The 26,830-nt window shown below is 43.3% G+C and overlaps 1 protein-coding gene across 4 annotated transcripts in view; it reads left to right on the top strand.

Moving 5' to 3' along the window:
• The window catches only part of TP53BP1 (tumor protein p53 binding protein 1), a 182,896-nt gene that overhangs the window by 90,844 nt on the left and 65,222 nt on the right, over positions 1–26,830 (top strand). For all 4 annotated transcript variants that reach the window (XM_073568586.1, XM_073568582.1, XM_073568584.1 and 1 more), the window contains exons 10-16: positions 6,833–6,924; positions 8,297–8,469; positions 9,673–11,494; positions 14,281–14,400; positions 18,059–18,295; positions 19,184–19,241; positions 20,401–20,496. In XM_073568586.1, the coding sequence (XP_073424687.1) occupies positions 6,833–6,924; positions 8,297–8,469; positions 9,673–11,494; positions 14,281–14,400; positions 18,059–18,295; positions 19,184–19,241; positions 20,401–20,496 (2,598 nt within the window). The remainder of the gene's footprint in view (positions 1–6,832; positions 6,925–8,296; positions 8,470–9,672; positions 11,495–14,280; positions 14,401–18,058; positions 18,296–19,183; positions 19,242–20,400; positions 20,497–26,830) is intronic.

Below are 26,830 nucleotides of genomic sequence, written 5' to 3'. Positions count from 1 at the left end.
CCCAGTTCCACACCTGTCCTCTTCAGCTGGCCCTCCTGTTTACCTGGGACAAGAGAACGTTCTCCCTGGACCGACCTGTGCTTCTGCCTCTCAAGGTGAGGCAATCCCTGACCTGGTGAATGTTATCCGCCTCAGTCCTGCGTGGGAGGTCCTTTCTTCCTCTCTGGTGACACCACAGACGCCAGTGTCCTCGGGTGGGGAGCGGTTTTCCGTCAGCACACCGCGCTGGGTCGCTGGAATGCTCAGGAAGCCCTTCTTTCCATCAATCTTCTGGAGATCAGGGCAATCTTCCTTGCCCTTCTCGGCTGGCAGTCTCTCCTAGCAGGCAGGCCAGTCTGCATTCAATTGGACAATGCCACGGCTGTGGCTTACATAAACCACCAAGGCGGGATTCGCAGCAAACAAGTCATTGCAGAGGTGACAAGAATTTTGTGATGGGTGGAACGTCACATCCCTGCCATATCAGCCGTTCACATTCCAGGGGTAGAAAATTGGGCAGCCGATTTCCTGAGTCGTCAGGGCCTTGCATCAGGCGAGTGGTCTCTCAATCTCGCAGTGTTCAACCAAATATGTCAAAGATGGGGCACTCCAGACATCGACCTCATGGCGTCTCGGAGGAACCACAAGGTTCCTCTTTTCGTAGCCAGGTCCCGGGATCCGCTGGACATCGGTTGCGACGCCCTAGTTCCAGTTTCAACTGCCTTATCTTTTTCCTCCTCTCCCTTTGATTCCGAGGATCGTAAAAAAGATAGTCAGAAGGGATTCCCATGATCCTGATAGCTCCAGACTGGCTAAGACAACCGCGGAGCCGGTAAATAGGCTTTCGGACGTTCCCTGGAGGCTTCCAGATCGTCTAGATCTTCTCTCGCAAGGCCCCCTCTTCCACCAGAGTTCTCAGTCTCTGAGATTAACGGCATGGCCATTGAGGCTGCAATTCTGAAGGAGGCTGGTTTTTCTCACCAGGACATTCAGACCATAATTAGGGCGAGAAAACCAGCATCCTCGCGCATTTACCACAGGTATTATTGGAAGGCCTTCTTCCAGTGGTACGAGGAGAACAACTTGTTTCCAATGACCTTTTCCCTTCCTTCTATCCTGGGCTTTCTTCAAGCGGGTCTCTTCTCAGGTCTCTTCTCAGGTCTATCCCTCAGTACCCTTAAAGGTCAGGTTTCCACTCTGTCTATCCTTTTTCAGAGGGATCAGGCTTCCCCTTCTCAAGTGAAGACTTTTCTTCAGGGTGTCGCCCATCTGGCACCACCTTACCATCCTCCGATAGATCCATGGGATCTTAATCTTGTTCTCAGCACCCTCCAACATGCGCACTTGTAACCCATTCAGGATATTTCAGTTTCTTTTCTGTCATGGACGGTGGCCTTCCTAATTGCCATTACGTCTATTAGGAGGGTTTCCGAGTTAGCAGCATTTTACGGTGAGTACTCTATTAGGAGGGTTTCCGAGTTAGCAGCATTTTACGGTGAGTACCAAAAATCCCTCTTATTTCTCACTGCAAAAATGCCAATTTATATAGTTTATACAATGTGATTTTCTGGATTTTATTTTTGATATTCTATCTTTCAATGTTAAAATTAACCTACCCTTAAAATTATGGACTGTTCATGTCTGTCAGTGGGCAAACTTACAAAATCAGCAAGCGACTAAATAATTATTTCCTTCATTGTATGTGTTTTCAAGGTAATGCTATTTCATTCATCGGAAGCAGTCACTGGTATAAAAGTTGCTGTAACTAATTTTACCCTAGAAATCTACACAAACAAATTTAGATGCCCACCAATACATTTCCCAAAAGCACACATCCTTTCATTCCCTTCCTGGATCCCCATAAATAACCCCAAAATATTTTTTTTCGTTTTAGGCATTACCCTGAACATGGGATTAGTGTTAAAAAAAAAATCCACATTCTGCTCATACTGCACATCAAAATCTATCCACAGGACCTCTGTATTTGCAGCTGTCATGTCCCGAGCCCACTATGAAACCCAACTTAGAATTCTTCATTATAGTGACAATTCCCAAGCCCCCTAATAACTGACCCCAACTAAGATCACCTGAACAAATTGAGACCCCATAATTTCCCTCCTGAAAGATTTATTTCTAAATTCATACACCCAAGCAAAATGTGGCAGTTGATGATGAATCCTTGATGAGTTTCAAGGGCAGTCTGTCATTCCACCAATTACTCCCCTCCACACAAGCCAAATGCGGCATCAAGCTCTACAAAATGTGAGAACACAGCAGGATACACATCCACCATTGTAATTTATGAAGGTAGGGACTGCCAAATTAGTCCCCCAAACTGCCCCCAGACAATTGGCATCCAAGGTAAAATTGTCTGGGAGCTAATAACGTCCTGTCTCCATCAAGCGTACCACGTGTCTACCGTCAACTATTACGCCAGTATTTCCCATATACAAAGCCTTACACGCTGCAAATATAGGGGCCTGTGGGGCAATCAGGAAAAACAGTAGGGTTTCCGTCACAGTTGTCCAGACATTTGGAGAAGGGGGCGCCATTCCCACTTGTGAGTGACTCATTTCTTGCAGTGAAGTGAAATGACAAGAAGGACGTGTGCATGCTGACCATGCTGCATGTGGACACCATTGTGATGGTCAGACAGGGGAACCACCAAGAACAAGGAAAAAACTGTCTGCATCCCAGATTATAATAAATTTATGGGAGGCGTTGACTTGTCAGACTAGGTCTACCTCATTCAAGTTGTTACCTATAGCAGCTTCATCCTCTACAAAAAGTCACATTTCTCCAGTACCAGGAGAAAATTGTCTAGTGTCTTCTGTTTGACTCAACGCAGGCAGAGGAGGCACTCTTCGAGTCAGAGGATATACGGAGACTATCGGAGCTATATTTTATTGTCCCTGCCACTCCCACCCAAAACTGTCCCCCAAAAAGATGTCTGGTTTGCAGAAAGCACGGTAAAAAGAGTGATGCCTGATATTATTGCCCCATGTGCCCATCTCAACCATCCCTTTATGTCACCCCCTGTCTTGAAATCTACCACACAAGTTCCCATTATAAGACCTAAATAACGCAAAATTGTGTTGCAGGGTTTTTTTACATTTATATTTTCAGTTTAGTGTGCCCCAGTAGAGTGGAATTTTTATTGAACAAGTACCGTATTTTTCAGACTATAAGACGCACTTTTCTTCCCAATTTTTTTGGGGGAAAACGGGGGAGCGTCTTATAGTCGGAATAGCCCGTACTTGCAATTAGAGAGGTGGCAACAGGAGTTGGGCGATTCTTCCGGTGGTCCGACGCTGCAGGGCGATGATCTCTTTCCCATCCCGGGTTCGGCGGTACTCGGTGGTGCAGGGGCTCAGCGACTTTTTAGTGAAAGCCTGAAACAATGGCCACTGGAGGCGGCGCATGCTCAGATTGAGATCTTGGCGACGAGTTCTAGTTGCCGAGATCTCAATCTGTGTATGCCCCTGCACCGCCGAACTTGCCGCACCAGTCTGGGTCATAACGCCAGACCACCAAACACCCCCTGTGATTCCGCTCCACCAGCGCTGCTGAACCCCCAAGGTAAGCTGAATTCAGGACTGTAAGACGGACCCCCATTTGACGCATAATTTTTTTTCCCCCCCATTTTCCTTCTGAAAATTTGGGGTGCGTCTTATAGTCTGAAAAATACGGTAATTAAAAAGAATATTTTTGTCAGTAAAACACATTTTACCCCATTCACAGTTAATTCCAGGACTTGATCACTCACATGCCAAACTATTATTCGTCCACATACCCACCTCTGTATACTCCAGAATGTGGCCCCACAAATGTTCTTGAGAAGTCAGTTAATTCCAGGACTTGATTACTCGCATAAACATTTTTAATCATTTATCTTAGTTTGACTGTTTTTACGACTGTCTTGCTGCACAAAACTTTTGTTTTTATTTATATTACTTCTATATTATTTAGGTTGGTGATATGGACATGATCATTTTATTGGAGGATGTTCCGTACTTATAGACTATGGGCTCTACTGCATGGTTCTTGCCAAACATCCTGTACCAGACAATACTGTCAGGATTCTGTAGGAGATTGGTTGTTTTGTGTATATAGTGGTTCCTACCTTGGCGGGTGGGAGCCAGCTATGATGTATCTCGTCTTTTGACACATTCGTCCCTCATACAGGGATTGATGGAGCTAAACGGATGTTGTACTACCAGTCTCTGAAAGATAAACCTGTCATTCTAGCTCTGCTGGTGTTCTTTCATCTTTGGAACAAACACAGGTTTGCCACATAGTTGGCTACAATTTGCTCCACATTTTGCACTTCATTTCAGTACAGTTTATTCTTCCTGCTCCAACATACGCAATTGTGGGACAACTGTTATGTTTGCAAGACCAAATTTTATAATCAGCAAATGTATTTTTAGGGGCATGCCTCCCTTTGTGAGTAATGATTCCTGGAAGGATTTTCTTGTTCGGTAGCTCAATGTATCTGTAAGCTTTTAATAGGTTCTGGAATTCTAACAATTTTATCATAAAGACCACATGGTGCACCATCTATTACAGGCACAGCATGTGTCCAGTATTCACATTGGTGCCATATTGGATGTGTTTCTCATCACTGAACAACTATTGAATTAAAATTTTGAGATGTGTTCCTCAGAGTGAACAAAAAACAATCACAAAAGAGACAGTGGGAAAAAAATGCAAATTGTAGATTTTCAAACATTTGTTGCATCAGCTGCATAAAATATAGTATCAAACTACTCACTACCTCCCTAGATAAAGACATTACAGGGTATAATTTACATAAGACATTTATGGGGGATATCTGTTGCTCTTGAACCACACAGGCTCTGCAAATATGACAATGTATTCCAAATAGAGCCAAATTAGTGTTCCAAAATTCACATTGTTCCCCTTCCATTCCGAGCTCTGTAGGGTATCGCCGCGCTCGGAAGAAAGAGGGAAACAAATTGTGGGGTCCACTTTTTGGTGTTATCTCTGGCAGAAGTGAGAAATTTTGGGTTAAAGCAAGATTTTTGTGAAAAAAAAAAAAAAAGATTGTTCAATATGGCAACTTAATGTTCTCAAATTCTTTCGTTGTGCCTGTGGGTTCAAAATGCTCACTGTACCATTGGATAAAATCCTTGAGGGGAGTAGTTTCTAAAATGGGGTCACTTGTGGGGTTTTCAACTGTTTAGGCACATCAGGGGCTCTCCAAACGCGACATGGTTTCCACTCTGGATTCCAGACAATTTTGCGTTCAAAAAGTCAAACTGTGCTCCTTCCCTTCCGAGCCCTGCCGTGTTCCAAAACAGTGGTTTTCACCTACATATGGGGTATCTGAGTGTGCAAGAGAAAATGGATCACAACATTTGTTGTGCATTTTCTCCTATTACCCTTTTGAAAATAAAAAAAAAATTAGGTCTGAAGTAAATTTTTTGTGAAAAAAAGTTAATGTTCATTTTTGTCACTTTTGGGTATTTTCTGTCCTCAGTCACTTCATATGTGACATCGTACCTAAAAAAAATATTTGTAAATTTTGTTGGAAAAATGATGAATTGCTTGTCCACTTTTTTAACCCTTCTAACTTCCTATAAAAAAATGCATGACATAACTTTTATGCCCTTAAATATGAGTTAAGTTTGTAAACTGTGAAATTTTCTGTTTTTTTTTTTTTTTCCCCCCAGCATGTTATCGCGCCCTTTTGGGCTTGATAACATGATTTGCAAGAGCCGGTTGTCATTTCCAGCTCTCTGCAAACCTTGTGCATGCGCGCCACTTTTTTTCCACTCAAGCTGGTCCTCTTATTCCTGCTGAGTCCGGCTGTTCTTCAGCTCTTTCATGGACGCAAGCAGTCTTCTTCACTTCTTGACATGCGCAGTGAGCTTCTGAAGCTGGGAAGCATAAATCCGGCTTTAGACGCAAAAAGGCGTGAGTGAAGAAAGTCGCTTGCATGCGCAAGATTTACAGAAAGCTAGCTATGTCGCTGAGTCTTGGAAATCCTGTTATGAACACGGGTGGGAGAAAATGCTGAAAGGGACGACTACTCTGGGGGCACAAACGTCCAATGGACTGGTCAAAGGGTTTATTTCCATGCAGGGAATTTAAACAGGAAGATACAACTGCTGGTGGTTTAGGGGGGAATGTGGGACCTTTTGGGTACCCTTTAATACTTGTTTCCATAGTAACAGAATTTATTTTTGTCTGATAGAAACATTCAAGGCCAACTATCTATCAATAACTCCTCAAGTATCGATAAGTTCTGAACATCTTAATTTGAGTATTCCAGCTTATGTGCCAACGGCTAGGAAAAAAATTGCGCCAGTGTGGGGGAAGCATTACTGTTTTAGTCCTTGCCGACTTTGCTGCTATGCATTTATTTTCCAGTTAAATAAAAGCCAACACGCCATCCTTTTTGAGAAAATTCTATATTTCTTGTAATTTTATTCCATACTTGCTGAAACCACTGAACACAGGTCATCAAACATCAGATGTGTTTCAGAAGTAAACTTCCTTACTCATAGCTGCTATGAATACTGGAGTAATATTTTCAGTGTAAGAATTGCTGTCAGTTTTTGTTAATTTGACGGGTGGGCGTAGCAATCCCCTCTCCCCTCGCTGTGTCCTCAGCAATGCCCATTTTGACCAAGGGTCTGAATTTCGCTTGAAAATGCCAATAGTTCACATTTTTTGCGCAACTCCACGTTATCCGAATATTTAGCAACTTAACAAGTGTTTTACACTGGACAACTGGTATAAATACTTTGCTGAATCAACCCCTATATCTGTTCCTAAAAATGCTGTAGTGTAACAGCTATGTGTTTGTTTTCCTTTCCTTGTGTAGTGTTTCCTCCGACCCAGTTCCCCCATCTCTAGATGCTATCCAGCCAACACCCATCATCCTGCCCACCTCACCTACAGAGCAAGAAAAAGAAGGTAATCTTCTTCTGTCTCTGTAATAAAAGTTGAAGTCCTTGTTTTTCCATGACGTTTTTGTTCTACTGCGTACATTGGGAATGCTCCTAATAAAGTTTCCTTAGGGCTCTATTGCCAGACAGGGGGCATGAGTGTCATGAGCTTTTCAATTGCTTTTTGTGGTGTATCCATTACATTGACACCACTATAGTTGGTGGACAACAGATACATTAAAGAGATATAGAGATGATGTAGAGACAAAGACCCAGATTCCAGCGATGTGTTACTTACTGGGCTGATTTCTTTAGTTTTGAAAAAAATCGCTGATTTATCAGCAAGAGATTTATCCACTGTCAGCTTTCTGTTTGACAGCTTTGTGTACACTGTGTATAATCAGTGGTATTGGTGCTGTTATACACAGCTCAGCATTCAGAGAACTGCTAAATCTACAGAAGAAAAAATGGTGATTTTTATCAAAACTGCAGCAAGCAGTCCAGTACGTGACACCTCACTGGAATCTGGGTCTCTGCCCCTACATAATGCTACTCTCAGATGAGCTACCATAATCCTGCTGACAGATCCCCTTCAAATGCACCCTATCATGTAAAACAACATTATTAACCTGCAGATATGTGGATAATCTGCAGCATGACATCGTGCAGCATCGGCACTGAGGGCCCCGCCACAGGAGGAAATGAGGGCCCCGCCACAGGAGGAAATGAGGGCCCCGCCACAGGAGGAAATGAGGGCCCCGCCACAGGAGGAAATGAGGGCACCGCCACAGGAGGAAATGAACTTTGATAGCAGGATCCGCATTAGATCTTGTTGATGGTCAGTGCTGGGATGCAGTTACAGCCACTGCTCGCTATACACAGCGGTGATTGAAGCTGATGCGACGCCACCCCTGTGACTGGAAGCCAAACGTTGCTCGGGGGAGTACAGTTCATTTCCACCTGGTAGCAGGTTTTTCAGCGCTGATACTGCGCGGTGTCAAATGCTGTTAACCTGCAGATTAACCCTAAACCTGCAGGTTAATAGTGGTGCTTTACATGAAAGGTTCCGTTTAAATGAGTCTCCGATAGTGGCTTTCATCACCCATAGATTTTGTAATTTGTTTAATAGATATTGCACAAAAAAACCTCTAGCTGTTAAATGTATTCCATTGTAGTTTATGGGTGTCAAATCCCACAGGTTTAGGCATCCGTAACAGCCTTTATATGTCAGGAGACTTTTTTTTTCTCCTTACATCGAAAACGCCAAGTGAACATGGCCACGTTTGATCAACTGATGATTTTAGCTATTGATGTCTACTCATGTTATTGTTTAGATAGATTTGCTTCTACCTTCAGTTATTGCTAGTTATGATTGTGTGATTTCCATGTTTTTTATGTAGTTGAAGACATGGAGGTGGAGATGGCTGTATCATCATGTAAGCAAGAGGAAACCTCAAAACCTAAAAATGATCCTTGCTTAACTGTACCTCAAGTATCAACGCCAGTGTGCCAAAATACTCCAGCATTTGCACCAGGGTCTTTTGTGGTACCCTCACAGCCAGAGTTTTCTCACGTGAGTATTATAAATTGTGGAATCTGCTGCTGAGACAGCTGGTGTGGATTATTTAATCTTCTGCTTAGTGAGGGACGCTGCAGAAAAAGGCAAGGTAGTGGGTTAAAAAAAAACGAGCTACCTGAGGATTCATGGAGTGCGATGTGGACCACTTCCACAAAGGGTAAAGTACCTCAAACCTCTTTGAGAAAGGCATGTGCCTGTCCTGGTGTTCCCATTCCATAGCCAGAAGGTCCTCTTTTAGTAGTTGGGAAAGCAAACTTCTTGTACTGGAGAAGTAGGCTCTTTATGCTCTACATCAATAGGAGCCATTGGACTTGATTGGGCAAGAGAACACAGACAGCCGAGCTGTGCCAGGAAGCTCTGCAGTGACTTGACCATAGAATGGTGACTGGCCAGGTTACATATGTCCTGGGTCAATGACTTGTCCCATGTGGGGTGGTGGATGCTTTTCTAGCATGGAATCTGAGGGGTCCTGAGTTGGTGGGGGTGTTAAGCTATTGGGCTCAGAGGAAGGCTGTTTGACCACATGGTAAACGTTTGTTGTAGCTTGAACAAACTAAATAAGGGACAACTATGATGTGGGACTGCCTGGTTGGACTTGCTGGGAAGAGGACATGGTGCCTGCAAATGTAAAATAACAAATCGGACTAGAAGGGCACCTAGCAGTATAGAAGCAATAGGAAAAGTGGAACAAACACCCAGAGGGTTTGTAAAACCGAAAACAGGGCAGGGCTGGCTCAGGAAGGAAGTTCACAATTCTCCAAAAAACTATTTTTTTTCGCCTGGTGTCAGGCCTCCTTGGGCAGGGTGTATTCCCACGGTCTTTGTCTCCTAATTCTATTAACAGGAAACAAGTATGTACAGGAGCTTCGACATAATTCATAAATTATAACTTGTACTTCAGTATATAGAAAAATAATTGCTGGAGTGCTCTTGTAAATGAACTGTCAGAATGTAGACAGTTCTTGGCCATGTACAGTACATAGGACAAATGAGTGTCATGGGAGCATCGCCCATTCAATAAACTCCTCCTTGTATTAGCCAGAGCAGCTAAACACATTTGATCTATATGTGGTATATATTTAGTGTTAATCATCTGAGCGCATTTCTTTACTTGTCAATAAAATAGCAGCAAATTTAATAATAATTCAGTGGTAGCTTTCAGGAACAATATTACACTTATGTATTCATATTTTACAGGATGTGTTTGTACCTACTCAGAGCCTTGAAGACTCTCTTTCCAGAGAGCAAAGTAACATACTTAATTTGTCTAAAGTTTGTGACGATCCCGAAGTTTCCAGTCTGAAGTCAGAAAACCTTGAATTGAACACAAAATCGTCCCATGAAAACACAGAAGACCAATGTAATTTAATGTTATCCACAAGTGAACTTATGGAAACTGACAGCCCACAGGACAAAGATATTGGTGGAGCAACACAGATTGAAGAGGATGAACAAGGAACACATCTTTGTAAGAGTACAAAGGAGAGTAATCTCCCCGGAGATGCTCTGCAGGAAAAGCAGGATCCCATACATAGACCGCACATTGCACTGGTCCAAGAAGATCCTCCAACTAACATTGAACAAAGTGCCATTGTCAACATTGATGTGAATGACATTAAAGACTGTATTGCCCAAAATAATGACTCTATTAGTCAGAATGTCTTGATACCGTCCTTAAATTCAGATGCTTCCTTGAGCATTTTAGATCAAGAAGTATCTGATCACAGGTTAAATTCAGCTGTTGAGAGTCCTTCTGCAGATGTTGATGAAGTTCCTGAAACTCCTATTGAAGCCGAAGAAGTTGAGGATCAGAGAGACGAGTGCAATCTCAATCTTTCAGAGACACAGGCTCAACGTCTGTCCACCGATGATGTGGAACCATTGAAGGCAGATGAAGCCATGGAAGTGGATCAGAGCACAGATTGCCAAGTAGTTAAAGGGAAATCAGATTTTGAGAATGTTGTAGATCAGACATCGACTGTCTCAGAAAATAAATTTGATTTAAAGCACATAAAGTCTGTGCCTTGTATATTGCCTTTACATTCTGCTCCACAAACTGAAAACAATGAATGTGGCAGATCTGCAGTTGAGGCATCAGCGGTTGGTCCCCCAAATGCTCAAGAGAATGCAGATGAGCAGAAAGCTACTCTTGATGAAGTTTTAGGGAAGCCAAAGCAAATTTGTGACCACATCCAAAGTGAATCAAAAGAGAAACTGGATTTTGTGCCTGCCGCAAATGATTGTAACAAGTCCTCAAACTCCTCATCATCTCACCAGCAAGTTCCACATCTTATAGTTCATCACGCCAACTTACAAGTAGCTCCAAAGGTAAATCAGGAGCTGTTTGCAGAAGAAGAAAATGAGCGATCTGTCCCGGAAACACCAGAATGTGTTATTCAAATAGACCAAGAGTCCAATTTATCTGGACAGGTTAAGGTACACCAGGATTCTATCCTCCCAGGGAATGCAGATGATACAAGTGTTAGGGAAAAATTAACCCAGAAATATCCAGACCCGCTTGAAAAGGCAGAACAAGTTGAAAAGCAAGAAGATAAAGGCATCTGTGGGTTAAGTGAAGAACAAGCAAATATACCATTGAGCCTTAAGGTCGTGGAAGATAGTGAAAATACACCAAACAGTAGTCAAGAACATCCTTTGTCAAATGATGTCCCAGATGGTGGAAGAATTACAGAGTTAGAACTTCCTAAAACTGAAGTAAAAGATGCCTCTGCAAGTGATCAGGAAAATCCATCTAAAGCTCCTATATTGGACCTAAGCAAAACTGTTAGCGAGAATCCTAATGAGATAAGTCTTCATTGTGCAGAGAACATTTCTGAACATCAGAAAGAGTCTCCGGAAAAAGATGAATCGATATCTCCTCAAAAAGCGGCCGTGTTTAATAAATGTACTGATGATGCATCCATTGGTTCTTGTGAAGATGAAGGACATGGACCGGATTCAGAATTCCAAGAAAAGACCGCTGAACAATCTGCGCGTAGTCTCTGTGAAAGCTCAAGTGGTAGGTTAATGTTGGATTGTCCCAGTTCTGAGAATGATGCTGATGAATGTGAAATTTATTACTTATGTATCCCCAAAATATTCCTTCATAGTGTACAGATATTGTCACTATATCAGTCTCTGTCCCCAATGGGTCTTCCTAATCTAACTTTGCTATTTCAGGGACATAGTAATGGGTTTATTGGATTTCTATGAAATTAGTGTGCTTTTGGAAACTCGTTGATGCTCCACACACAGATGTCCTAGGTCGTGTCCAGTGGTAAAAGGCAGCACTGCAATCCACTGAGCCACTATATACCCAATCGTGAGCAACAAAATATAGCTGTTAAAGATATATGTAAAGCTACCAAAAAAGTGGCATGTCATTAATGAGCAAAATATTTAACATGTGCTCATCAATGAATAATACAATTTCTTCTCACTATATGATTGATAGCTTTCATTTTTTACCTGTTTTCCACATTACAGGCTCTATAACTAATTTTTTAGATGTCTAAAGTGGATGGAGACTGGATGGTGTGATGTCTCCCACTCACAGTACACAGTCGAGAAGGTCCTGTCACTATGTAGTACACTTTAAAAACTGCCGCCTCATGGATTGCATTATACAGCAGTACTAAGCAATGTAGTTGTAAATCAAGCACTGAAGAGGGATTAAAGGCAATATGTTAGCAGTTTTTTGCTATTTAGTGTGAAAGCATAATGTGGGAGCAGAGACCCCGATTCCAGTGATGTGCCACTTATTGGGCTTTGTTCTGTAGTTTCCATACAATCGGTGTCTCACGTGCCTACCAGTCAGGCTAATCTGTGTAACCCCACCACTGATCTGATTGGCAGCTTGCTGACAAAGCACAGTGTTCACAGGAAGCTGCTAATAAGTGATGTGGGCGGATTATACAGGGCTCAGGATTCTGAACACTACTACATCCAGGCTCAGACTGGCTCATAGGGGAACAGATGATATAATTCACTTGATTCTCTCTGTACAGATAAAAGCAGCATGTCATCATCCATTTACCAAGCTACCCAGTTTATTATGATATAGAGGTGTAGGTAAATTTTTTAACAAGGGTAGTGTAATATTTGCATGCAGGTGAAAAGTGGGCCCCCCCCAAAGTCGATGTTACTGGTGGGCCCCCAGTCAGACACTGGCTACATCTTTAACCGAGAAATCAGGAAATCTATGCAAACAACACCAAGCAGCTGCCAGTATAAGCCTTTCTGCCCCTGCTCTCACATTCCCTTTAAATACTTATGGCAAGCCAGCAACAACTTCTCCATGTGTTGGGTTTTTTCTCCATCACTCTGCCCTCCCTCCTCTATCACCTCTCTTCTCCATATACTTCAATAGGCAGCTGTAATCTGATCTATCAGTGAGCTGGCAATTTCTTCTCTTGAGCAAATCACATTATATCTTTAGTTTCTGAGGAAATGAGGAGTTCCGGAGACAAGGGAGGAAAAGTTACATTTATAATTTTTTTTTTTTTCCTGATAAGCTATATTTCGGAAGTTTTCTTTTTTTTTTTTTTTGTATTGATCTGCACTTTTTATTTTTGCCATGTTTGTTGAAGCAAAAGTGTCCATTTAAGTATAAAAAAGACTTTTAAAATATTGTTAAATGTTCAAATTAACATTTAGTCACAAATTGACTAGTGATACAGCAGTTGCTAAAGTATGTACATGTATTTAAAAGGAATCTGTCAGCAGGATTTCACTCGAACTATTTGTGCGCATGGAGCTCTTTCACAGACAAGTCCATCAATACCTTTTATATGACCACTCTCTATTCCTCCATGACTGGGAAATCAGTGTTTGAATTGAAATGCAGTAAGCAATGGTAGATCTGAAGCCTCCATCTCTCCAGCTCTATTCCCTTCACAGTTCTGTCTCCTTCTGCTTGACTGACTGCTCGTTTGTCTGAAGTCATATAGCATAAAAGTTGTCAGTCAAAGAGCAGGAGGAGGTGGTGTTGAATGGAAAATAGAGCTGGAGTGACGGAGGCTTTGGATCTGCAAATAGGTCTTTAGCCTCATTTGCATATCAGTTTCTCAGTAATGGAGGAACAGACTGACCATGTAAAGGTATTGCTGGACTTGTCTTTGAAAGAGCTCCATGCCATTTATGTAGTTTTGGGGGTAAAATCCTCCTGACAGATTCCATTAGAACGCCTAAATGAATGTGATATGTATGTTGATTTCTATGTTCGTGTTGCTTCTATACTGCGGCCCTTATAGATCCACAGGTAGAAATATATCCAGATACATGAATACTTGGGTAGCTTTAGGTGCTATAGATTATTACAGTGTAGTCACTGCTTGTCAGTATTATGAACACACTGCCATTATTGTTATAAATGGGCACTCTTGATTCTGCAAACTTGGGAGCAATGGTTAGTACAATCAAATATATATGAAGCCTTGTTATATACTTTACTACAGAGAAATGCCTGTCTCTCCACTTATCAGGTGCCTGCATTTGTCATCTTTTACACAGATCTTTCACTCTGAATTTACTGGTGAGGTCCATCTCCAGATACGAGTCCACTTTTCAGCTTCATTTAGGGCCCTTTCACACACGACTCTTATATGCTTTCCAACATTGAGAAAGAAAAGTAGTAAACTTTAATATTGTGCCTAGTGATAAGTACCGTAAGTCCATAGTTAATTTATTGTTGCTAATACGGTAATTGTGCAACTTATTTGCTGTTTTGCAGCATTGACCTGTGCTGATGCCATTACTCTCATTTAATTTTCCCGGGAGTTAATCCTCATGTGTTTTTCCTTCTAGAAACACCATTCCATTTTACTCTACCAAAGGAAGGAGACCTAATCCAGCCAATAAGCAGTGTTACTCCTCCTATGATTGGCCAGCTGAAACGGGGGCCAAGAAGGCATAGTACCCCAATTGGTGAGACTTTTATGTTCACCCACAAATAATTTTATGTTCTTTTGGTTATCAAAAACCATTCAGCTTGCCGTCCCAGTTGGTAGAACGTTATCCCATGTATAACATTTTGTAAAGTTCGCTTTTGCTTTAGGCTGTCTGCACACTGACTTTTTGTAGCCCAACAATCCAAATTTCATGTGTGGGGATAATTGCAGTAGTAATTACGTTGTAAAAATGTAGTGACTTTTCTTTCGTTTATACTCCAGCATCACCATCATTTTAATAAGTTGGAGAAGCTTAGCAAGATGGGGGCAAGGCCAAGCGATGTTGACAAATTATTATAATTTATGTTCCTAAAATTGTGTAAATGACGACAGAAATGTACTCTAGTGCCTAGACTGGAGTTCATTTCCTACGGTCGCCTGCGGCAGCCGAAAAATCCACCATATTCATTAAGGGGCATACTGCTATAAAGAATTTGGCCAGTAAACAAGAGTTCAATAAAGTCTGTGCAGCTATGTAGCAAACGGCCTTAGGGTGCTGTCACATTGTGTAATGTGTCCCCGTCAGGGCATATGTCTGGACGAATGCGCCGACGAGGCCATGGACTGCAGTGGTGACGGCAGACCGAACGTGCTCTCTGCCGTGCACTTTTTTTTTTTTTTGCGAGTGTACCCCCACATGAGGTGTGCACTCAGACGTAGTAGTATTTTCCATTAAGCATTTATGTCTCATGCTATTGAACTCTGAAAACTGCTAGGTCATTCAATGTATGTATATCCATAAAAAAAGAAAGTGGATAGGCACAATCCGTCCCATGCAAAGAATATCCTTTATTGTGGCATCAAGTTACCAACAGCAGGCAGATAAAACTATGGAGCAAGTACAGACGATGATCGTTTCGCGCTTACATTGCGCTTCAACATAATATGTGCAAATGTCACGAGGAATTGCTTCCACAGCTTTAGAAGGTTGTGTGTAAATTCCATTCTGAAACGGACTAAGCGCCTCTCACCTCCCAAGAGGTCTTGGGCATGGTCCTGCACACTGCTACACAATATTTAAAGGGGTAATCCAGGTCATCAGAGGAGTGCTGGAATACGTACTAAATAGAAGCCCGTTGATACTTGGCCTAGAGGATGGGAAGATGGGTGTAATGGGAGACTGGTGTCCCACTCTGCGACTCTACAAGACCTGTGGAACAGACTAAAGAGGGTGAGAGGGGTGACCGGGTTGACTAGATTCACAGTTATATGGGATAATAGTAACCTCCCAGAGATTCGGAAACTTGGGAGACTGGAAGGCTAGAAACGTTGGGGGCTGACATTGTCTCAAATTATGGATAACGGGGAGCTGATACCGTTTGTGCAATTACAGAGTGAATTTCAGTTGCCGGATTCTGAATGGTACCACTACTGTCAGGTACGGCATGCCATTACGGCTCAAAAACTTTCCAGAAACCTGCAGATACAATCTGACATAGTGTTGGACTATATATGTGGTGGTGCTGGACTTACAAAAGGGGTAATTTCTAACACCTACAAAGATATATTGCATACACATTTAATGGGGTTCCCACTTAAAGCAAGATCCAAATGGGAGGGAGAGATTGGGGTGATGACTGACGAGGTATGGGACAGCGAAAAATGAGGATGACTGACCTCATGGAGATCAACATCCAACACTGCGGAGACACCATCACGTGTTTCTCAACGCAGTGATTCTAGAGCACTGCCCCCATCCCTTATGGGAAATTTGTAAAACATGCAAAACAAAAGCCGCGGAGACACCATCACATGTTTCTCAACGCAAGCAATGACTAGCCAGGTCTTTCACCGGGAAGGAACAACCACGGGAAGGGCAGTCTCCAATGAAGGAAACCACCTATGCCAAAACATGGTATCCATCCACAGACAGCTGTTTCGGGGTATTTGCCCCTCATCAGTGTGGAGTAGGAAACTGGCTAGTAGAAACATGTGATGGTGTCTCCGCGGCTTTTATTTTGCATGTTTTGCATATTTCCCATAAGGGATGGGAGCAGTGCTCTAGAATCACTGCGTTGAGAAACACGTGATGGTGTCTCCGTAGTGTTGGATGTTGATCTCCATGAGGTCAATCATCCTCATTTTTCACAGTCTTCTACTAGGCATTGCTCTTACTAGCCAGTTTCTTACGCCACACTGATGAGGGGCAAATACCCCGAAACAGCTGTCTGTGGATGGATACCATGTTTTGGCATAGGTGGTTTCCTTCATTGGAGACTGCCCTCCCCGTGGTTGTTCCTTCCCGGTGAAAGACCTGGCTAGTCATTGCTTGCGTTGAGAAACATGTGATGGTGTCTCCGCGGCTTTTGTTTTGCAAGGTATGGGACAGCGTCCTAGAATATGTCCCCAAACTCACTATGAGTGAACCAGCTAGGTTGTCCCATCTTTGGGATCCATAGTGTGTACCGTACCCCCCTTCTGATGTTTAAAATGGGGCTGAGGGACAACTCTGACTGTCCAAGATGTGGGGGGTCTGATGCCGGAATCCTTCATATGATGTGGACTTGTCCCAGGCTATCTGTGTTCTGGTTTAATGTCATTGACAGAATAGAAGGGGCTTACGGAAGTGTTATACCCAAAAACCCACTGGTCTACATACTGGGATATGTGGAGGAAATTGAAATAGTTAATAGTGCAAAGCTTGCTATAGCCAGACTACTATATGTAGCAAGGAAGCTGATAGCGAGGAACTGGATCAGGAAAGAACCACCTTCTGGGAGAGAGTTTGTGAAACAGATGTCTTGTATCATCCGGCTGGAGGAAAGGATATATGCTAAAAGAGGCAATTCTAAAACCTATGAGAGGTTGTGGAATCCCTGGCTACAATACGGTACAGTTAACTGATGGGAATGTGCTATATTTTACAATGCTGGTGTTGTGGATAGACCATTAATACCCGGACATAGGAACATTTCTGTTTTGTATGGTTTGATTGACAATATGGGTAAAAAGGATGACTAATGGTAAATTACGGTGTAAGAGAAATCTTATGGAGAAAAGAGTTATATAAGCTGTCTACATGGGGGGGTGGGGAACAGGGATGTTCAATTTGTAAATCTATTGTTTGTGGAAGATTTACTGCATAGTCTGTATTTTGAATTCTGATTAATAAAAATCTATTTGATAAAAAAAAGGGGGTAATCCTGGCTTGGGGGTTTAAAGCTGCAGTCACTCCCAGCGCTTCTCTGGTGCCGGGAGCATGACTGCAACTATGTGATTTCCATACTTGTGGTCATTTGCCGATAGACATGTGCGGTCTCGCTCAATACGAGTGAATTGGACACTGGCGTCCAAGTAAGGCTGGACACGTCTAGTTGGAATGTGGTCGGAAATATGCAAATTGTATACTTGTGGTCACATGACCAGTCGCTTCCGGCACTGGAGAATACTGACCTACGCACACTGTGCGTGCTGGACAACCCCTTTTATTAAACAACTCAACGTCACTTAAGCAGTTCTTCTCGCCCCTTCCCTGATATGTCAGTGAAAACAGTGAAAGGCCCTGCAAAACTCCTACTTTGCTTCACTTTATTAAAATCTAAAAATTTACCTTGGAGCATAAGCCTTCTATTTTTTTCATATTCAGGAAATGTGTTTTGGTGTTTGTCCTGACTATTGGATTTTTGCCGTTTCAGTTGTTGGAGGCTGTCCAGACAGCACCCTGGCGACCAGTGATGTCACTGCAGAAAGTAATGTAGCGAGCAACGATGTTACCGTGGAGAGCGCCATGGTAACAACAGATGTGTCTGAGGAAAGCGACAAGGGAAATTCTGGCTCTGCCTCCGATGCTGATGGCAAACTGTGCCTGAGAATGAAACTTATTACACCCGTAAATGAGGAGAGCCAAAGTGCACCACAGTTTAGCCTGGAAAGTAAGATTGCCACCGTGCATAGCCACACAAGGACGATCGAGTGCAGGACTGAGTGCTGTGATGTAAATGGAGTGGCTGCCATGCATCTTGGGGTTACATTCATGCATTTGTAACATCAGACATGAGACTGTCGAGTTTTTTGTTGTCATTGCCATTTGTCTGATTTCCTAGTAATATACAATCTGACCACTGTGAACTCGAACTGGAAAAGATGTTAGGCTTTTTAAATACATGTCATAGATGTCTTAGGCCACGTTCACACACTCAGTATTTGGTCGGTATTTTACATCAGCATGTGTAAGCCAAAACCAGGAGAGGATCAATCAGAGGAAAAGTATAATAGAAGCACGTCACCATTTCTGTATTTATCACCATCTCCTGGTTTTGGCTTACAAATACAGAGGTAAAATACTGACGAAATACTGAACATGTGTATGTGACCTTAGCCTTAATCAGCTTTTCAAACCCTATGTTTACACATTACATTTTGCTCTCTCTAGGTTTTTGTCGTGGTGCATTTTCTGTTGTGCATACTGAGAAAGTTTAGTGGCATATAAAAACCCATCTGATTCTAGTTGATCAAGTTTTGGCACCAAAAGCGCAGCAAAAACTGATACCTGTGGGCTTTTTTTTTCCAGCTTTTTTGCACCACCCATTGTTTTCAATGGGTGAAAAAAGCTCTGAAAGTGAAATGCTACATTTTGCAAAAACCAAGGTATTGCATAAGATACTGAGGACAACAAAACCAAGCTGTGTGCATGAGATTTCTGCAATCTCAGATTTTGCTGGTATTGTAAAACGCAGTTGAAAGTTGCAGAAAAAAGCTGAAGAAACGCAACGTGTGAACATAGCCTCAATTTTTTTTTTTTTTTCTTTTTTCTTGTGCAGAACCTCCTGTTGCTGAGAGAACAAATGGAGTGGCCGCAGTGGAGGGGGGGATCGCCAGGTAATACGATTCTTGTTACCTTTTAGAACTGTATGAAACAATCATTTCTCCAAATAACTTGATTATAAATATTATTTAAATCATGCACAAATGTAGATGTGACTACAGCGTTTGACATCTATTTGAATGTAACATACGCTGAGTTATGGTTCACTCAGACAAGTGCCAATAGGCTACATACAAGTGCTAGTTTGCCAGGGTATTACCCAGGCCGATGGTAACAGAGTGGTCGTTATTATACTCGCTCTGTCCCCACATAGGGCAATATGCTGCTGATTATGTTGAGTTTTGTACTAGCCTAAAAGATTCAATCACCCAATGATTTAGAGTTTTGCTCGTTTGTCAAGTGATCACCGTGAAGTGTACACAGACTGCAAAATTTGGATGAACATTTCTGCCAATTATTGGGTCGTGTAGATGCACCATTTTAAGCATGCTTTAGGCTCACTTTAAAGGATAGTACTAGAAGCTTGTCATGTCTTCAAATGCTGTTAACCAGCAGATATGAGGTTAATAGATTTCTAATGCTGTGCAGTACTGCTAGCCCAGCTACCAGAAAGGAATGAACTTTATTCCTCCTGGGAACCTCTGACTGTAAGTTACAGAGGCTCATCTTCAGACACTGCTCAGTACATAATGAGCAGCGCTGTAAGCACAACCTGACACATTGATAGCCGTCTCCGCACTGGTATGCTGCAGACGGCTGTCAGTCAGGGCAGGGGCGTGTTTACCGCTGCTGCTCACTGTATACTGAGCTGTGATTGGAGTCACACTAGCAATCCTCTGTGACTGAAAGCCCAAGGCAGTCGAGAGGAATACAGCAGATTTCTTCCTGTTAGCCGAGCTTTCAGTGTGGTGGCCACACGGATTATTGCAGAGTAACACCATATCTGCAGGTTAACAGCTTTTTTGGACATGACAGGTTCTCTTTTAATTACGTGCTGCATGGAGGCACATAAATAAATTGGATGGATAAGTGATGTATTCCATGGCTAAATCCTGTCCTTTGTTGTGCTTCTAAGCCCATGGGCCAGCGTGCCCTATTATTGCTACCTTTATTTATCCATGTGCCATTGTTACTCATCATCTCATCAATTTCTGTAACATTCTTTAACTTTAAACCCATAATTACTATTAAGGCTTATTTTCTTTTTTACAGTAGTACAGAAGACTCCCCATCTGTATTTATACGGGTTTGTGAAGTCCATCGTGAAGAAGAGTCCAGAAGTCTTCAGATGCCCACTACCCCGGTCAGGTAAATGTCATAAACTTAGGACTGGACTTTTCATTTTGAAATGTTCATGAGGAATAACAGTATATCCGACTGCACGAGGCCTCAGCAGTTTCTTGTTGTGGTCCTCTGCTTGTGTCAAGTTTCTTCCCTTCCCCTCTCCTCTCCATAGACTTTTTTAGGCAGCAGCTGTAACTTAATCCCTCAATGAGGAACAGTTTGAGCATCTTTTTCTTAATAGTGAGTGATCATTGCAGGAACGTTAACAGTGACTGATATGTGGGAGAAAATGACATTATTTTCTAATAAGATATAATGCAAAACTTCTTCTCTTTTACTGTTGAATTTTGGGAAAAAATAGTGTAGATATTATTTAAAGTGATACTAACGTGACAAGTACCCGGTTTCATAAAATGTTAGGGGCTGGAAACCTATAGTCAGGGTCTTTGTTATATTTGTGAAAATTGCAGTAGCTGCTAAAGCAGCCACCATGCCGATAGTGAAGAATTATGCCATTACTATTTATAGTACTTTATACTTTGTTCAAACTTGAGAAAACTGGCACTTTGTCTTCCTGTGTGTGTGTATATATATATATATATATATATATATATATATATATATATATATATATATATATATATATATATATATATATATATATATATATATATATAAAAAAAAAAAGTGTATGCGTTTTAAAAAATAACAAAACCGGCAGAAAAAAAGGCAGCACCGCTTACCTGCCCAGGTTTCTGAACAAATGCACTACAGGATGAAGCCAGCCCATATAGCAAGATGTTGGCAACACAGGTGCAAAATATTAAATAGACAGCCACTCACCACCTACCCATTCATGGATGGGGTGACTGCCCAGTATACAATTGCACAATAAAGGCCTGTATAGGATGCTGTTCACATAAAGGTAATGCATAGTGTCTGGTTCTCAGCCTATTAGTCACGCCCCTACTATTCGATTAGGCGGGCTAGCCAGCACTCTCTCAATGCATCCCAGTGTGTACACCCCTGTATACAAGACCAAATGTGCTGGGCTTTTTCTGCTGTTTTTTTCAATTTTTGGAGGATTTTAGTCCTCTTTTGTGGCTTTGCTATTATCTTTTTTAAAAAATCCTAAAAACCACAGGTATACACAGATATACAGACAACTGACTGTTTTGGAATTAAGCTTCCTTATTAATGGCTGTCTGAGAACAAACATCGATTTGTTTTTCTTTATCGCCTTATTGGGGGACACAGAATACCATGGGTGTATGCTGCTGCTGCTAGGAGACTGACACTATGCAAAAACAAGAAAATTGGCTCCTCCCTGGCAGTATACACCCACCGACAAATACCAAGTACCTCAGTTTGTGCTTAGTGTCTGTAGGAGGTGGACCGGGATCTTCTTAGATCCGCAGTTAATAATCCTTTTATTTCCTTAGGTATTTGTCGAACTTTTTAATCTTTTCTCGCTTATTTCTTTCAGGTCTTATCAGGAAACAGGGTGTAGTTTTCACTCTGATTTCCTATATCAGGCGGCTGAGCGAGCAGTGTGGTGATTTTCCCACATCACACCTCTCAGTACCGCAGGCAGGACCTTTCCCTAACACCAGTCAGTGTTATGGGCGGATGACGGGTGGCCGGTCCTTGCCAAAGCAACCCCTCACCCCTCTCCTGGGACAGGGCTGAGAGGAAGACTGCGGTGGTCAGCAGGCTATCCCTCGCTCCCAGCAAGAAAACGCCGTCTTCTACATGTCAGAGAGTAAGAGGTCTTCTCCCAGCGGCCTAACTGTTACACAGGGCCCCTGCGGTTATCCTCTTCAGGGACGTCGGGTAAGAGTCTGATCGTTTCCTTCAGCCGGCATGTCTCTGAGCAACATTTGAAATTCCCGCCCTCCTCCCTCTCTGCCAGCTGCGTGCCTCATGCTGACAGCCGCGCTCCCCGCCGTGCACAGGCATCAGCGGTCTCCTGGAGAGGTCGCCTATAAACTGCATGGGTCTTTTCATCACTGGGGAAGGTTTTTTCCAGAGCGATGGGGGCGCAGCTCACCTCTATCTATTGGCGCCGCGGCCATTGCAGGCTAGAGATACAGGCGGGGAGGGAGAGCGGTTTCACTTTCACTCAGGACGCGCTCCTCCTTTTCTCTCTGGCGTCCTTTTTTGCGCGCCCATTCCACCCTATTACAGGGCTCCTTTTTCTTTCAGAGGCATCAATCTTTTTTACCGACCGCGCCCCCCCCCGCCTCCATGGCCCAATCACGTCCCGGCGCCAAGCTCCGCCTCCCTCAATCTCACAGCCAGCTTCCTGACTGGAATCTCTCTTCTCCCTTCGCTGCTTGGGGGACACTTCAGGGTCCTGCTGCTCGTCAGATTCTCGGTAGGCTCAGCCCTTTATTGCAAATTGGCTCCCCTCTGCAGTCCCTGATCTTATCTAGTGCGGCCATACGGCGTATCCCACCTATGTTCAACTCTTCAACTGCGCTTTCTTTCAAGCCCACCGTTATTCACTACGCCTGTGCACGCTGTAAAAAGAAGTGGCCTTCAGGTCAGTCGTTGCCCCTCTGTCCGTCCTGCAGTCCTTCCGCCATGTCAGCCTCTCAGGAGCACACAGATTCCCGGGATGAGGGTACCTCTTCTCTCCCAGAGTGGGCCGTGGCAATGTCGCAGTCGGTCTCTGATCTGACTAAAGTGTCTCAGTCCCTGGTCCAGGTACTAGAACGTTTGCCTCAGCTATCTACAGCCACCTGTGCACCGACCGCCTCGCAAGGTGAGTCGTCTGCACCTGACCGCGACCTTCAGAGGGACAGATCGAGTAGAATTACTAGGAAGCGTGTTCTCTCTGGCTCGTCCTCCAGCTCTCTAGGTCCGGCTGCTTCTCCCAGGTGCCCTTCTCCCTCCTCAGGAGACGACACTAGGTCAGATGAGGATCCCCAATCGGGATCTAGTTCAGAAGCAGATGACATATCTAAAACTCGGAATATGGTCGATAGCCTCCTTTCAGCTATCTTTCAAACCATAGAAATTAAACAAGACAAGCCCCCGTCTCAGGAATGTTCTATTCCATTTAAGCGGGCAAGGCCTCCATCCCAAACTTTCCCAAACCACAAAGAGTTTGATACTACACTGACCAAACATTGGGAGCACCCCGAGCAGCGCTTCTCAGGCCACAGGTACTTAGATGTCCTGTACCCCTTTGATGCGGATTTACACGCAAAATGGTCCAAAGCCCCCGAAGTGGATCCTCCTGTCTCTCGCATAGCCTCAAAGACGGTCCTATCCCTCCCGGATGGGGCATCACTTAAGGATCCAACAGACAGACAAATAGAGTCTCTAGCGAAATCAATTTTTGAGGCATCTGGTGCCTCCCTCTGTCCGATTTTCGCGTCTGCCTGGGTAGCAAAGGTCATCTCTGCTTGGGCAAAGATTCTGCGCAGGGGCATCTTAGCAGCAGCTCCTCAGGACGAGTTGGCGGATCTGGCAGATCAAATTAATCATGTGGGTAAATTCCTTTTGGCCGCCGCCCTAGATGCGGCTGGGTGCGTGGCAAGGGCTAACAGCAACATAGTGGCCGTACGCCGAGTCCTTTGGCTAAAGTCATGAAATGCGGACACTACCTCAAAGAAGTCACTTACCAATCTGCCTTTCCATGGTTCTAGGCTCTTTGGAGCCAAGTTGGATCAGATAATTTCCGATGCCACTGGTGGTACAAGCACTTCCCTTCCACAGTCTTGACCAAAACGTTTCTTTAACCCCTTCACCCCCAAGGGTGGTTTGCACGTTCATGACCGAGCCAATTTTTACAATTCTGACCACTGTCCCTTTATGAGGTTATAACTCTGGAACGCTTCAACGGATCTAGGCAACTCTGAGATTTTCTCGTGACATATTGTACTTCACTTTAGTGGTAAAAATGTTTCGCTATAACTTGCGTTTATTTATGAAAAAAACAGAAATATGGCGAAAATTTTGATAATTTAGCAATTTTCAAACTTTGAATTTGTATGCCCTTAAAACAGAGAAATATGTGACACAAAATAGTTACTAAATAACATTTCCCACATGTCTACTTTACATCAGCACAATTTGGGAAACAACATTTTTTTTGTTTGGAAGTTATAAAGGTTAAAATTTGACCAGCGATTTCTAATTTTTACAACAAAACTTACAAAACCATTTTTTTAGGGACCATCTCACATTTGAAGTCACTTTGAGGGGTCTATATGGCAGAAAATAACCAAAAGTGACACCATTCTAAAAACTGCACCCCTGAAGCTACTCAAAACTACATTCAAGAAGATTATTAACCCTTCAGGTGCTTCACAGGAGCAGACGCAACGTGGAAGGAAAAAATGAACATTTAACTTTTTAGTCACAAAAATAATATTTTACCAACAATTTTTTTATTTTCCCAAGGGTAACAGGAGAAATTGGACCCAAAAAGTTGTTGTCAAATTTGTCCTGAGTACGCTGATACCCAATATGTGGGGGGGAACCACTGTTTGGGCACATGGCAGGGCTCAGAAGGGAAGGAGCCCCGTTTGACTTTTTCAACCTAAAATTGGCTGGAATTGAGATCGGACGCCATGTCGCATTTGACGAGTGTCTGATGTGCCTAAACAGTGGAAACCCCCCACAAGTGACCCCATTTTGGAAACTAGACCCCCTAAGGAACTTATCTAGATGTGTGGTGACCATTTTGAACCCCCAAGTGTTTCACTAAAGATTATAATGCCCAGGCGTGAAAATATAAAATCCTGTTTTGTTCCCACATAAATGATCATTTAGTCCCCAATTTTTAATTTTCCCAAGAGTAATAGGAGAAATTGGACCCCAAAAGTTGTTGTCCAATTTGTCCTGAGTACCCTGATACCCCACATGTGGGAGAAAACTACTGTTTGGGCACACGTCAGGGCTCGAAAGGGAAGTAATGACGTTTTGGAAAGCAGACTTTGATGGAATGGTCTGCGGGCGTCATGTTCCATTTGCAGAGCCCTTGATGTTCCTAAACAGTAGAAACCCCCATAAGTGACCCCATTTTGGAAACTAGACCCCCTAAGGAACTTATCTAGATGTGTGGTGAGCACTTTGAAACCCCAAGTGTTTCACTAAAGATTATAGTGCCCAGGCGTGAAAATATAAAATCCTGTTTTGTTCCCACATAAATGATCATTTAGTCCCCAATTTTTAATTTTCCCAAGAGTAAAAGGAGAAATTGGACCCCAAAAGTCGTTGTCCAATTTGTCCTGAGTACTCTGGTACCCCACATGTGGGAAAAAACTGTTTAGGCACACGTCGGGGCTCGAAAGGGAAGTAGTGTTGTTTTGGAATGCAGACTTTGATGGTCTGCTGGCGTCATGTTCCATTTGCAGAGTCCCTGATGTGCCTAAACAGGAAAAAAACCCACATATGACATCATTTTGGATACTAGACCCCCAAAGAACAAGTCTAGATGTGCCCCCAACTAATCTAATGTAAATTAGTAGTGCATGGAGATGTGGTACAATTTGAAGCAATCCTTCATGCACAGGCCAGGTTTTTCGGGGCAGGTGTCGCATTGATAAGTGGTGTCCCTGCGTATTCCTTTTTTGTAACACACTCGACACCTTTTTTGCGGCTTACCTTTTCTTGGGGTTGGCGGAACCACCCCTGGAAAATGCTGACCTGGGACAAAACGAGCACCTTCAGTTCCTGAAGTACTGGGGCCCGCTCCTTCCTGAGCGCCAAACAGGGCCTTAACCACTACCTCTTGGAACTGAAGGTACGTCGTATCGCTGGGGCATGCACATTGTGACAGCAGGAATGCGTTGAGCATTGCCATTTGGACGATGTGCACGGCCAGCTTTTTGTACCACGCCTTGGCCTTCCTCAATGCATTGTACGGTTGGAGGAGTTGATCGGAGAGATCAACTCCCCCCATGTTTTTGTTGTTCCCCACTACACATGTCGGTTTGCGGACCTGTGAAGAGGTACCCCGTACAGTGCAGAGGGTACTGCCATCACCGTGTATGGTGGTCAAGAGATGGACATCTCTCTTGTCCTTTGACCACCAGTAGGTGGTCGCAACATTTGGCTCTGCTCTCACCTTTTCGGATTATCTGCCCAAGCAGCGTCTTCGGGAGGCCTCTCTGATTTTTGCGGACAGTACCGCAGGCTGCGGTACGTCGCTCAGAGAGGGATTTGTAGAGTGGGATGCTGGTATAAAAGTTATCAGTGTAGAGGTGATAACCTTTATCCAGCAGTGGGTGCACCAAATCCCACACAATTTTCCCACTCACTCCCAGGAAAGGAGGACACTCAGGGGGTTCAATCCGGGTGTCCTTCCCTTCGTAAACCTCTAAACTTGTGGGTGTACCCTGAG

Source organism: Dendrobates tinctorius, unplaced genomic scaffold (genome assembly GCF_039654945.1).
Source record: "Dendrobates tinctorius isolate UK_male_01 unplaced genomic scaffold, ASM3965494v1 ptg000022l, whole genome shotgun sequence".
Classification (NCBI taxonomy): Eukaryota; Metazoa; Chordata; class Amphibia; order Anura; family Dendrobatidae; genus Dendrobates; species Dendrobates tinctorius.
The sequence above is the reverse complement of the archived record's forward strand: the minus strand, read 5'-3'. Positions and strand labels throughout refer to the sequence as shown.